The sequence below is a fragment of the Loxodonta africana genome, chromosome 3 (genome assembly GCF_030014295.1).
Source record: "Loxodonta africana isolate mLoxAfr1 chromosome 3, mLoxAfr1.hap2, whole genome shotgun sequence".
Classification (NCBI taxonomy): Eukaryota; Metazoa; Chordata; class Mammalia; order Proboscidea; family Elephantidae; genus Loxodonta; species Loxodonta africana.
In genome coordinates, this window is record NC_087344.1 from 178,678,527 (window position 1) to 178,692,606 (window position 14,080).

The 14,080-nt window shown below is 35.9% G+C and overlaps 1 protein-coding gene across 2 annotated transcripts in view; it reads right to left on the reverse strand.

Annotated features, from left to right (window-relative positions):
* Positions 1-14,080, reverse strand: part of AGL (amylo-alpha-1, 6-glucosidase, 4-alpha-glucanotransferase) — an 82,148-nt gene that overhangs the window by 9,015 nt on the left and 59,053 nt on the right. For both annotated transcript variants that reach the window (XM_023547411.2, XM_010589500.3), the window contains exons 27-31: positions 13,601-13,712; positions 3,891-4,026; positions 2,690-2,802; positions 1,407-1,618; positions 96-193 (exon numbers count right to left, since the gene is read on the reverse strand). In XM_023547411.2, coding sequence (XP_023403179.1) covers positions 96-193; positions 1,407-1,618; positions 2,690-2,802; positions 3,891-4,026; positions 13,601-13,712 — 671 coding nt within the window. The remainder of the gene's footprint in view (positions 1-95; positions 194-1,406; positions 1,619-2,689; positions 2,803-3,890; positions 4,027-13,600; positions 13,713-14,080) is intronic.

Below are 14,080 nucleotides of genomic sequence, written 5' to 3' on the forward strand. Positions count from 1 at the left end.
ATTTTATTGATATGCAAAAAAATCATGGTTGCTATCAATGTATTTGGACTAAATATAGTTTCAACAACATTCTCAATACTCATATCCCAACTTACTCAGGATCCAAAGTTTTCATGCCAAGGGGACCAAGCAGTTTTTTTTCTGCAATCTCCAAAGCTTTCCATGCTTTTTCTGCAGTAAAGAGCTCAGGGGCCTAGTGAATGTCAAAAACAAATACACGAACTTTGTAAGATCACAGAAGAATTAGTCCCCATTCACAGTGAAATATAAGCTATTAGTTAAACTATTCATAAACCTGAAAAAGAATGAAACTATTTAAAAATAGAATGTAGGTGGAAATTTGAGCGCATGTACATAACCACATCTAATTCTACGAGGCACGCTTGGGAACACTTCTCGGCCTTAGAAGTTAGGGAAGCTGTTAGAGGTGATTCTTTCTGTGTGTTACTTCAAGAAAATCCAAAAGGAGGCCACCACACGCTTAACTTAACGAAGGCAGAATACACTTAAAGATCTAATTCACTCTTCAGAAGATTAACTATAGTTTCCTTTAAGAAAATCTGGTACCCATTTTCTTGCTTCCAGGGTCACCATACAACACAGGAGAATTTGCTGTCAAAAGTATGAATAAACTTACTTGCCATATGGACAAGGAGAGAATGCCCTGGTGACTACATTAACTTTAAGGGTTAAATGAAATCAAATGGACATTGAACTGAAGCTACCTTTGTGTGCCTTTGAATTTTTTATTCTACTGTAATTACAGCACTATTGTTTAGTACTCTTTTTGACAAAGTGGATAGAGTTAAGCAGGAACGGAAGAGCATACACCTTTTCTATTTACTGCCCTGGTAGTTTATTTTTGGATTAAGGAGAGTTGAAAGAAGGAGAGAGACAAGAATTCTTGGCTAGATAAAACTAATTAGTGCAATACAGCAAAGACAATGGGGTGTGCGTTTAAGCTACCAAATTAGCTGACTAGCCCAGGGTGTCCCAGCTAGTGTACTGAGGCACCGACTGTGGAACACTAGCACGGCAAACCCGAGTACAGGTGCGCCGCAATCCAGATACCCTCAGCTTCCAAGGCAGTTGGTAGGGTCTGCAGTTAAGTGAAGCAGCTGGATCTGGCACAGCGTCGTGCAGATATCACTACTTTCTACGTGTGCCATGATGTGAAAGCACTTCATTAGTCAATATCCATTATTTTCTATTTTTAAATACTGACTGTTACACGTTTAGGGTGATAGCATAATACTTTATTAATTAGGAAAGACTATAAAAAAAGTTGTTAGTAAACAGTATGCTTTTAAGCAACTAAATGGATTTGAAAACAAATGGGAATAAAGAACTAAGTAAATGCTATCACAACATTTTTAAAATTTAAAAATTACAAATAAATCACTTACTACAACCATTGCTATGGTAAAATTAGGCCTGAGCTGGTAGTCACACCAAGGACTTGAAGCTCCGTAACTATCTTTGTACATGCCACGTTTGTGAACCAAATCAGGATGCTTTTCATCAGGGTCAGAACGATCTTCAGAAACATAAAATAGCTTTTCAAAGTGGTCTTGTATTTTTCTATTCCATTCATCATAGGAGACTCTTACAACCTTTCCTGAAACATGATAAAAGACACGGCAGTTTGAAACACTGAAAGTGATCCATACATCTAGCTACAGCCAGGGTGATATTTGGTTTACCCATTTTTATCTATTAGAAGGCAATATATCATTAACTGTTTGAAACATCAGTCCTCTGAAGGACACTAGCCTGAAATTAAAAATGATCTTTCATTACATTACCAAAAAAAAAGTGTTAGATTCTAGCAAAATTATCTCTGACTTGTCTTTGTTAGTATTACTCTTACATGTTCGATAAAATTCTCTTATGGAGCACTTGAAATCTGACTAGTCTGAACTGCCATGTGGTGTAAGTGTAAAATACAGACTGGATTTTGAAGATTTAGTGCTCTCCAAAAAGAATGTAAAATATCTCATGAGTAATTTTATATTGATTACATGTTGGAACAGTATTTTGCATACACTGAGTTAAATAAATTATATTAATATAATTAACTTCCTCTGTATCTTTTCATTTTTTTAGTGTGGCTCCTTCGTTGGGAGTTGTTGGTTGCTATCAGTAGATCTTGACTCATGACGATCTCATGTGTGATGAAGTAGAAATATTTCTTGGGGTTTTCTTGGCTGTAATCTTAACAGAAGCAAACTGCTAGGACTTTAATTCTGTTGTACTGTTGGGTAGGTTCAAACTCCCAACCTTTAGGTCAGCAGCCATGCTACAGAGGGACTTCATGTGGCTACTAAAAAATTTTAAATTATGTGTATGGCTTACAGGATAGTTCTATTGGACAGGACTGTTCTAGAAAAAGAGGTATAAAGATTTCATTAACTGTTCACAGAAACACAACTTGCTCATAGTCATACTGAGGAAAGAGAGAAGCACAATAAGTTGACACTATGGTGCTGTCCATATTTCAGGTCAATGCTGCTATAAAGATATGGTTAGTAGCCTTTTACAGCTTTCCTTTTAGTAAATTTATGGCTTTTCTTTCCTCTTAATCTTAAGGATTACCTGATATTAGCCTATTTTGTCAAATAACGATTAAGTAGGTTAAGAATATAAAAAGTTCATTCAAAGTTCTTTGTAAATAAAATGAACAGTTTACCATGTCTTTTTACTGTGACTTCATGATAAGGAAAAATATTTCTTTTCGATAATTCCAGCAACCAACGCACAGCAGATTTACTCAGGCCCACAATTTCCACAGCAGACCCATCTCTAAAATTAAAAAGAAATTGTATCCGGTGAGTTGGAGTCTTTAAAGCCTACTTAAAAAGCATAAATGCTTAATATTTTGATGGATTAAGTAAGTAATGTATTATAGAAACAATTACCTACAGAACAAGTCACTTTATAGTAATGTGTATATATAAGAAATCTCTCCTCTTATTATTTTGCCATCGTTTACTTTCTTAACATATTAAAAAAAAAAAATCTCTGAAGTAGAATGGGGACTATGGAGTAAAAGGAGAAGAAAGCTGGATGGAGGCAGGAGCAAAGAATCAGAGCACAGTGAGACGGGAGTACTAGAGAAAAGAGAGCAAGTATGGGATACAGGGGTGGAGAAAGCCAGGAAAGGTGAACGTAATTTTACATAATATTTATAAGCTCATCTTTAAGGGGGGAAAAGGGAAGAATAAGAGCTAATAATATACCAAAATAAACAGGTATTTATTAGAATTTGCAAAGCATATTAAAAGATATACTAATACATAATTATGTTTGGGGGCAATTATGATTGAAGATAAAATTTAAAATAAGAAAACAGTTTCTCAGACCTGAGACAGTATTAGGCATTTCAAATCAACAAAAAGGAACACTCTTTGACTGACAAATGCTGGTACAGACGACGGGGAAAATCAGGGAATAAAAAAGATTCAGCAGGGAGTGAAATGATTTCATAAAGGACAGGACAATTAGTTGTTTTCCATATCTACAAAAGATGGGGCATAATGACATGTTTACAATGAAAGCAGTTCAGGTTAAGAAAATGTCTTAACCACTGGGATAATGAATCAAAACTTTTCTTTGAGGTGCTTGCACAGAATCAACCCATGAGAACACGAAGACCAGAACACACAGTTTCGCTTGATAACTTACGCCAAGCGGATTGTGTGTGTATATAATGGGGAGAGAGGGGGGTGAGTGGAAGAAGTAGCAGGAAAGAGGGAGAAAAGGAGAGGGAGAGAGGTAAAGATTTTAATTGGTTTACTATGAAGAATTCATGACTAATACAATAAAAGATTCTACATGTATGTGGTTTTTTGAAAGGGTATAATTATACAGCACTATAAAATAAACAATACCTTGGAGTGGCTGGGATTCCTCTGTTTCTAGCTCTGTCACTTTCTCCCATTTTATCCATCCATGTACCACAATTGAAGCGATTTCCTCCATAAACAAATCCTGTTTCATCATTAACCCCTGCAGTTACATTAAAACCTAAAAAAGCAAAATAAAACATTTATAAAATTTCAAAGGAATATATTAAGTAGGACAACTACTCTGGAGAGAAAGTTGGCAATATCTAAAAAGTTAAAGATGTGCATATTCTACCACACAGTAATTTCACTTCCTCTGTGGAGAAACCTTTGCTGTGTGAACATGGAGACATGTACAAGGATATTCATTGCAATGCTTTTTGTATAAGCAAAGCACCCCCCTGGGCCCCAAAGAAAATCAAACAACTTAACTGCCCCTTGATAGAGGAATGAATTGTGGTTTATTCATATAATGGAAAACTCTCTATAGCATTTAAAATTAATGAACTGAATTTATATGTATCAAAAATGGATAAATCCCCCAAACAAAATGACTAAGTGAACAAGTTACAAAAGGATATGTATAATAAGATGCCTTTTCTGTAAAAGTATAAAACACAGAGGATGATATATACAAGTATGTGCAGCTATCACCTGTCTGTCAGCGGTGGTTTGCATGTTGCTACGATGCTGAACAAGTCTTAGCAGCACTTCCAGGCTAATATGGACTAGGAAGAAATGCCTAGTAATCTACTTCTGAAAATCAGCCAAGGAAAACCCTATAGATCACAACTCTCTGATCCATAATGAATCATGGGAATTGCATAACTAGGCAGTGTTTCATCCTGTTGGGCATGGGGCTGTCATGAGTTGCGGGAAAACTTGAGGGTAGCTAACAACAAAAATCACAGTAGTAACAACAACAAAATATGTCCATATGGCTCTGTCTAATATGACAATACAATACCCAAGAAACTGGAGTATATGAAGAAGAACATAGTATCAACACGGGAGGAAGACTCATTAAAAACCTACAATATGTAGATGACACAACCGTGCTTGTGGAAAGTGAAGAGGCCCTGAAACACGTACTGATGAATATCAAAGACGACAGCCCTCAGTATGGATTATACCTCAACATTCAGAAAACAAAAATTATCACAACTGGACCAATAAGCAACATTATGATAAACAAGAGAAAAGACTGAAACTGTCAAGGGCTTCATTTTATTTGGATTCACAACACCCACGGAAGCAGCAGTCAAGAAATCAAATGATGTACTGCCTTGGACAAATGTGCTGCAAAATACCTCTTTAAAGTGTTAAGAGGCAAAGATGTCATCTTGAGGACTAAGGTGCCCCTGCCTTATATGCACATGAAAGCTGGACGATGAATAAGGAAGACTGAAGAAGAACTGATGCCTTTGAATTGTGGTGTTGGTGAAGAATATTGAATATACCATGCCAAAAGAATGAACAAATCTGTCTCAGAAGAAGTACAGCCAGGATGCCCCTTAGAAGCAATGATGGTGCGACTCAGTTTCATGTACTTTGGGCATGTCATCAGGAGGGACTAGTCCTTGGAGAAGGACATCATGCTTGGTAAAGTAGAGGGTCAGTAAAAAAGAGGAAGATGTTCAGCAAGATGGGTTGACACAGTGGCTGCAAAAATGGCCTCAAATATAGCAAAGATTGTGAGGATAGCACAGGACCAGGCAGTGTTTTGTTCTGCTGTAGGGTTGCTATGAGCCGGAACTGACTTGATGCACCTAATAACAACAACAACAAGAAAATATTTGTGTAAAATTGTAAAACATTTAAAACAAGTATATATAGCACATATACACATACACATTATGTTATAGTATATCAAGTATATCCTCAGAGTCTTGTGAGATAATAATAAAAGTTCTCATATTTATGACAATGGAGTCTCAGAAGGACAGAAAAAAGTGTGGAGCTAAAGAATGGCTGAAAAATTTTCCAAATTTGATGAAAAGCATAAAAGAAAACCATGTCAAATTATAAACATCATAATCAAACTGAAAACTAAAGAAAGTCTTAAAAGCAGCTAGAGAGAAAAGATGCTTTATTTTTAGGGGAACAAACAAATCGAATGACAGTGAATTTCTTATTTGAAACCAAGGAGATCAGAAGAAGGGGTACAAAACTTTTCAAGTGCTGGGGGGGAAAAAAAAAAAGAAACCTCAATTCCAAATTCTAAAACCAGTGAAAATATTCTTCAGAAATAAAGTGGAAATAAATTCTCAGATGAAGGAAAACTGAGAGAATTTGTGGCTAGTAAATCTACTCTAGTGCAACAGCTAAAGGCAGTTCTTCAAACAGAACTTTTAGAAACAATAAAAGATGAAAACTTGAATGAAGAAAGAATGATATAAAACATTAAAACATTGATAAATATAATAGACTTTCTTTCTTGTCTTGAGTCCTGAAGTTTCTACACTTCATTTGAACTGGTAAAATATCATTATCACTATAGACTATGATGTTACATATACATCGTAATACTTAAAACAACCACTAAAAAGCTATCCCAAAGATAAAGTGAAAAACACTGTCAATAAATCGAAAAAGAATTCCAAAAAATGTTCAAGTAATCCACAAGAAAGCAAAAGCAAAAAAAAAAAAAGAGAAACAAAATAAACAGAAAAAAATATAATAAAATGGCAGACTTAAGCCCTAACATATTAATAATTACTTTAAATATAAATGGTCTAAAGACACCAATTAAAAGATAGAGATTGGCAGAGTGCTAAAAAAGGCGACTCAATTATATTTTGTCTATAAGAAACTCAGTTTTAAATAAAAAAATATAGGTAGGTTGAAACTAAAAGGATAGAAGAAGAATTACATAATAATAAAGAGGGTATATATTCACCAAGAAGACACAGTAAACCTAGTGTGTATGTACCAAACAACAGAGATTCAAAATACATTAAGCAAAAATTAATAGAACTGAAAGGAGAAATAGACAAATTCACAGTTATAGTGGGGAACTTCAAGACCTTCCTTTCAGCAACTGTTACCAAACTATAAAGAAAATCAGCAAGACTAAAGAACTGAATAATACCATCGACCAATAAATCTAATTGGCATTCATACACCACTTCATACAAAAACAGCACAACACCCATTCTTTTCAAGGGCCCACAGAATATTCATCGAGATAAACCATATTCTACTACGCATCGATAAAGAACAGTGACGAATCTATGAAACATTTCATAACATGGAGGAACCTGGAAGGCACTATGCTGAGCGAAATTAGTCAGAGGCAAAAGGACAAATATTGTATAAGACCACTATTATAAGATCTTGAGAAATAGTAAAAACTGAGAAGAACACATACTTTTGTGGTTACAAGGGGGGGGATGGAGGGAGGGTGGGAGAGGGTTTTTTACTGATTAATTACTAGATAAGAACTGCTTTAGGTGAAGGGAAGGACAATACTCAATACATGGAAGGTCAGCTCAATTGGACTGGACCAAAAGCAAAGAAGTTTCCGGGATAAAATGAACGCTTCAAAGGTCAGAGGAGCAAGGGCGGGGGTTTGGGGACCATGGTTTAAGGGGACTTCTAAGTCAATTGGCCAAATAATTCTATTATGAAAACATTCTGCATCCCACTTTGAAATGTGGCGTCTGGGGTCTTAAATGCTAACAAGCGGCCATCTAAGATGCATCAATTGGTCTCAACCCACCTGGAGCAAAGGAGAAAGAAGAACACCAAGGTCACATGACAACTATGAGCCCAAGAGATAGAAAGGGCCCCATGAACCAGAGACCTACATCATCCTGAGACCAGAAGAACTAGTTGGTACCCGGCCACAATCGATGACTGCCCTGACAGGGAGCGCAACAGAGAACCCCTGAGGGAGCAGGAGATCAGTGGGATGCAGACCCCAAATTTGCATAAAAAGACCGTACTTAATGGTCTGATTGAGACTAGAGGAATCCCGGCAGTCATGGTCCCCAAACCCTCTGTTGGCACAGGACAGGAACCATCCCTGAAGACAACTCATCAGACATGAAAGGGGCTGGACAGTGGGTAGGTGAGAGATGCTGATGAAGAGTGAGCTAATTATATCAAGTGGTCACTTGAGACTGTGTTGGCATCTCCTGTCTGGAGGGGGGAAGGGAGGATAGACAGAGTTGGAAGCTGGCAAAATTGTCACGAAAGGAGAGACTGGAAGGGCTGACTCATTAGGGGGAGAGCAAGTGGGAGTACGGAGTAAGGTGTATATAAACTTATATGTGACAGTCTGACTTGATTTGTAAACGTTCACTTGAAGCTCAATAAAAGTTAATAAAAAAAAATATTGAAAGGTATCATAAAAGGCTACATAGTCATGTTGTTGATACTATGTTTGAAGCTAATATAACATGTCTTTGTATTAAAACTATGTAAGATTATCAATAAAAAAATTACCCAGTTAAAAAAAAAAAAAGATAAACCATATTCTGGGTCATGAAACAAACCTCAACAAATTTGAAAAAATTAAAGTAATTCTGAGAATGTTCTCTGACCATAACGGAATCAAGTTAGAAATGGATAACAGAAACATTAGTAGGAAAATCTTCAAATATCTGAAATTAAACAAAACACTTCTAAATATTCCATTAGTGAAAAAGGAGTCTTGGGGGGGGGGGGGTGGGATACGTAGAACTGAATGTAAATGAAAATACATCAAAACTGGTGGGATACAGCTAAAGTAGTGCTGAGAGAGAAATCTGTACCAATAAATGCTTGTATTACAAAAGAGAAAAGGTTTGAAATCAATAATCTAAGCTCCAACATAAAGAAACTGGAAAAAGAAGAGCAAAAGAAAGGAAACAAACAAAAAAGATAAGAGCAGAAATCAATTAACTTGAAATAGAAAAATAGAGAAAAAAGATCAATAAAGCTGATAAACCCCTAGGAAGATGGAAAAAGGTAAAAAAAAAAAAAAAAAGAAGACACAAATTACCAATATCAGGAACAAAACAGAGGATCAGTACAGGTTAAGCAGCCTGTAAAAGGATAAGGGAGTACTACAAACAACACTATGCACATAAATTTGAAAACTTAGATGAAAGTGAACAATTTCTCAAAAACCACAAATGACGAAACTTACCCAATATGAATCAGATAATCTGAATAGCTCTGTAACTATTAAAGAAACTACATTAATAATTCTGAAAAAAATCTCCAGGCCTTTATATCCCAAAAATGTAAAGAAGAATTGGCACCAATTCTACATAATCAATTCCAAAAATTAGAAGAGCAGAGACCACTACCTCCTTTTATGAACTCAATAGTACCATGATACCAAAACCAAAGACGGTACAAGAACATGATAGAGAAATGTTTCTCATGAACATGCATGCAAAAATGTTCCACAAAATATTAGCAAATCAAATCCAGCAATACATAAAAAGAAGTATACACCATGACCAAGAGGAGTTTATTCCATGTATGCAAAGTTGTTTCAATATTCAAACATCAGTCAATGCAATGGGCCATACCAACAGGCTAAGAGAAATTACATGATCACATAAACAAATGCAGAGAAAGCATTTGACAAAATCCAACACCCATTCAAAAAACAAAACAAAACAAAACTTTCAGCAAACTAGGAACAGAGGAGGAACTTGCTCAACTTGATAAAGAGCAGCTACAAAAACCTACAACTTACATCATAGTTAATGGTGAAAGACTGAATGCTTTCCCACTAAGATCAGGAACAACACAAGGATGTCTACTCTAACCATTCTTATTCAACATAATACAAAAGTCCTAGCCAGTGCAATAAGACAAGAAAAGGAAATAAAGAGGAATACAGATTGGAAAGAAAGAAATGAAACCATCTCTGTTTACAGATGACATAACAGTCTCTGTAGAAAATTTCAAGAAACATACAACAACACTCCCAAAACTAAAAAGTCATTCCATGAAGGTTGTAGGATACGAGATCAACGCACACACAGAAAAATCAATCATATCTCTATATACTAGCAGAGAATATGTGGAGAGTGAAATAAAGAGAATATCATTTATATTCATGCCTCTAAGAAGAAAATATGTATAAATCCAGCAAAACATGTACTGGATTCGGGGACATCTAAATCAATTGGCACAACGTAGTGCATAAGAACAAGGTTCTACACCCTACTTTGGTGAGTAGCGTCTGGGGTCTTAAAAGCTTGTGAGTGGTCATCTAAGCTACAACTAACAGTCTCTTCTCATCTAGAGTAAAGGAGAGTGAAGAAAACCAAAGACTCATAAGAGCAATTAATCCAAAGGACTAAGGGACCACATACACCACAGCCTACATAACCCCAAGACCAGAAGAACAAGATGGTGCCCAGCTACCACTACTGACTACTCTGACTGGGATCAAAATAGAGGGTCCTGGACAGAGTGGGAGAAAAACGCAGAAGAAAAAATCAAATTCATAAAAAAAGACCAGACTTATTGGCCTGATAGAGACTGGAGGAACCCCTGGGATTATGGGCCTAAGACACCCCTCTGACTTGGGACTGCAGCCATTCCTGGAAACCACCTTCCAGCCAAGCAATAGACAGGCCTATAAAATAAACAATAAATATCCGAAAAGAACATACTCCATAGAACAAACAATTATATGAAACCAAAAGGGCAAAACTTGCCCAGAAGTAAAGATGAGAAGGCAGGAAGGGTAGGAAAACCAAACAAAAGGAAGTGGGGAACCCAAGGCAGAAACGGGCAAAGTGTTGACACAGTGTGGGGACTGCAATCAATGTCATGGAATACTTTGTGTACAATTTGTTGAATGAGAAACTAATTTGCTCTGTAAACTTTCACCTAAAACACAATATTTAAAAAAAAAAAAAGTAAAGGACCTATACACTGAAAATTATAAAATGTTGATGAAAGAAATCAAAGAAAAGTTAAATAAAGGAAAGACACATTTTATGAACTGAAAGATCCAACACAGTAAAGATGCTTCTTCCAAATTGAGCTACAGTTTTAAAGTAATTTTTGCCAAAATCCAAGCAAGGTTTTTTACAGATACAGACAAGTTTATTCAAAAATTTATATGAAAAGGCAAAGGAACCTGAATAGCTAAACAGTTCTGAAAAAGACAAGTGGGAGGAATCACTCCACCTCACGTTAAAACTTACCACCTACAGTAATCAAGCCAGTGTGTTACTGGTAGAGGGCAGACATATAAATCAATGGAACAGTATAGAGAACTCAAAAACAGGCCTACACAAATATGCTTGACTAATTTTTAACAAAACTCCAAAAGGTGGAGGGAGGACAGTCTCTTCAATAAAGGGAGTTTCAGTAACTGGATATCCATAGACCAAAAAAAAGATAAACATCAACGTTGACCTAGACTCCACATCTTATACAAAAATTAATTCTAAATGAATCATGGATTTAAATGTGTAACATAAAACTTTGAAAAGAAAACACAGGAGAGAATATCTGGGACCTGAGGCTGGGTCAAGAGTTCCTAGATATGACATCAAAAGCATGATCCATAAGAGAAGAAAAATGGGTAAAACGAGTTGCATCAAAATTAAAATCTTTTGCTTGCAAAAGACCTTATTAGGGGGATGAAAGGAAAAGTGACAGACCGGGAGAAAATATTTCTAAATCACAAACTGACAATTACTTTTACCTAGTATATATAAAGAACTTTAAAAACTCAATTGTCAAAAAACTAACAATTCAATTGTTTCACCAAAAGACATTTCACTGAAGAGGGGATATGAATAGTAAATAAGCACGCAAAAAGATGTTCAATACTATCAGCTGTTAGAGAAATGCAAATTAAAAGGTCTACACAATTAAAATCAGAATGACTAAAAAAAGAAAATAATATCAAATGCTGATGAGGATGTGCAGAAACTAGACCTCTCCAGTTTGCTTGTGAGAATGTAGAATGGTATAATCACTGTAGAAAATAGTTCGACAGTTTCTTATAAAACAGAGAACATGTATTTACCATATGACCTTGGCATTTATCCCAGAGAAAGGAAAACCTATGCTCACACAAAAACTTGTACATGAACATTCACAGTAGCTTTATATTTTTTAGCCAAAAAATGGAAATAACCCAAATGTCCTTCAATGGATAAATGATTAAAGAACTATATACCCAGTACCGTTGAGTCGATTCTGACTCATAGTGACACTATAGGACAGAGGAGAACTGCCCCATACAGTTTCTAAGGAGCGCCTGGTGGATTCGAACTTCAGTATGTCCATAAAATGGAATACTACTCAGCAATAAAAAAGAACAGACGACTGATACATGCAACAGCTTGGATGGCTTTCGAGGGCATTATGCTTAGTGGGAAAAAAAAAACAATACTGAAAAGATTGCATATTGTATGATTCCATTTATATAACAGCCTCAAAACGACAATCTGTTCTATGGAAGCAGAACAGATTAGTAGTTACCAGAGACCAGGAATGGGGTGGAGGAGATGGGTGTGACTAGAAAGGAATATCACAAGGGAGTTCTTCTGCTGTAATAGAACAAGTCAGTATCTTGATTAAGTGGTGGTGGTTACATGAAGTTATATACCCACTGTTGTCAATTTTGACTCACAGCGGCCCTACAGGACAGAGCAGAACTGCTCCATAGGGTTTCCAAGGAGCGGTTGATGGATTTGAATTGCTAACCTTTTGGTTAGCAGCTGGACAGTAGCAAACTAATGTCCTTTCCCTGATTTTGATACTGTACTACAGTTATAAAATATGTCCCGTTTGGGAGAAGTTGGGTGAAGGACTCCTGGGACTCCATGTATCATTTCTCAAACTGCCTATGAGTCTCTAATTCTCTTTTGTTCTTCTCTAATTCTTCTAACATTAAGGTTAAAAAAATATAAATATACATAAAGCAATACATGTTTTAGAGACAATAAATAAGTAAACAACACAAATAAATAAACAACAAACCCAATGGAATAGCTAAGGCAAATGAGGAATAAAATGAAATAAATTAATAGCCTTGCATTGGCTAGCAATGATGTGTGCCATAAGATAAGGAACACAATTAACTCAGAAGAGATTTAAAAAGTATCCCTCTGTGTCATGCTGCGTATTTTGGTGGGGAGGGGATGACAACGGTAACATATTCCTGGTTAACAATGGCTGATGTGTATTTGAATAAAATATTGAAACTTACCAGTTATACAAAAAACAGTGTATCAATTTTAACTTTGTATATCTGTCGTATAGGGTCACTATGAGTTGGAATCGACTCGATGGCACTGGGTCTTTTTTTTATACAAATAAAAAACCTTTTTTTAAAAAAGTGTTTTCTAAACGTCCAGGCTCCTGAGACAGATAGACAACAGATCCAATCCTAGGTCTTCCCCTTAGTAGCTGTGTGACTCTGGGCAAGCTACTCTGCTTCAATTCTTGGGAGTGTTAAGTGGGACTAACATAGGCTGAGCAGCTGGCACAATGCCTAGCATTCAATTAATGAAAGTTATTATTATGATTATAAATGTAACCACCAAAATTATCTTTCAAATTGGTTGATAAAAGATATAAATGATATAAAAAAAAAAAAAAACTTATCTCTCCTCCAAAAGCAAAAATTAAACTAGGTGAGATGTGGAACTATGTTATCCTTTTTTTTGACATATCCTGAGGGTTCACATACCGATAAATATTTGTCAAATCAACGAACGATTACAAAGTTTAATTTCACCTCACCAGTAAATCTTTACTATGTAGCTAAAGTTGTGTACCTTCGTCCTTCATGTTTCGATCGATCTGTGGACCAGCATTTCTTTCTCTGAACTGTATGCCCTGCATGTGTCTTTGCATAGCTTCCTGTATTACTTCAAATAATGGCTGATCCTGTTTGAGACAACGGAAGTTACTCTCTTAGAAACCGCATTTTTCTTATGTTCTCCAAAATCCCACAACGCAAGTCATGTGAAAACAAATATTTTCTTTTGGAGGAAGAAATAAGGATCAGGGGGTGGGGCCAGTGAAAGCAGCAGGTCCTATAAGTCAAAGAATATAGTCAACCTTTGGCATATGAGTATTTAACATTTATAGTTCTGATTATTCAAGTCTGTGACACGAAATAATTTACAGTTTTGCTGAGGTATGAAAATGAATTTTCTAAGCTTGCACAGTTGCTATTAAAGTGAATTGATCGGCCAGTAAGTGAACCTAGCTTGTTACCCACTATCTATATTTTAAATTGGCATTGCTGTTAA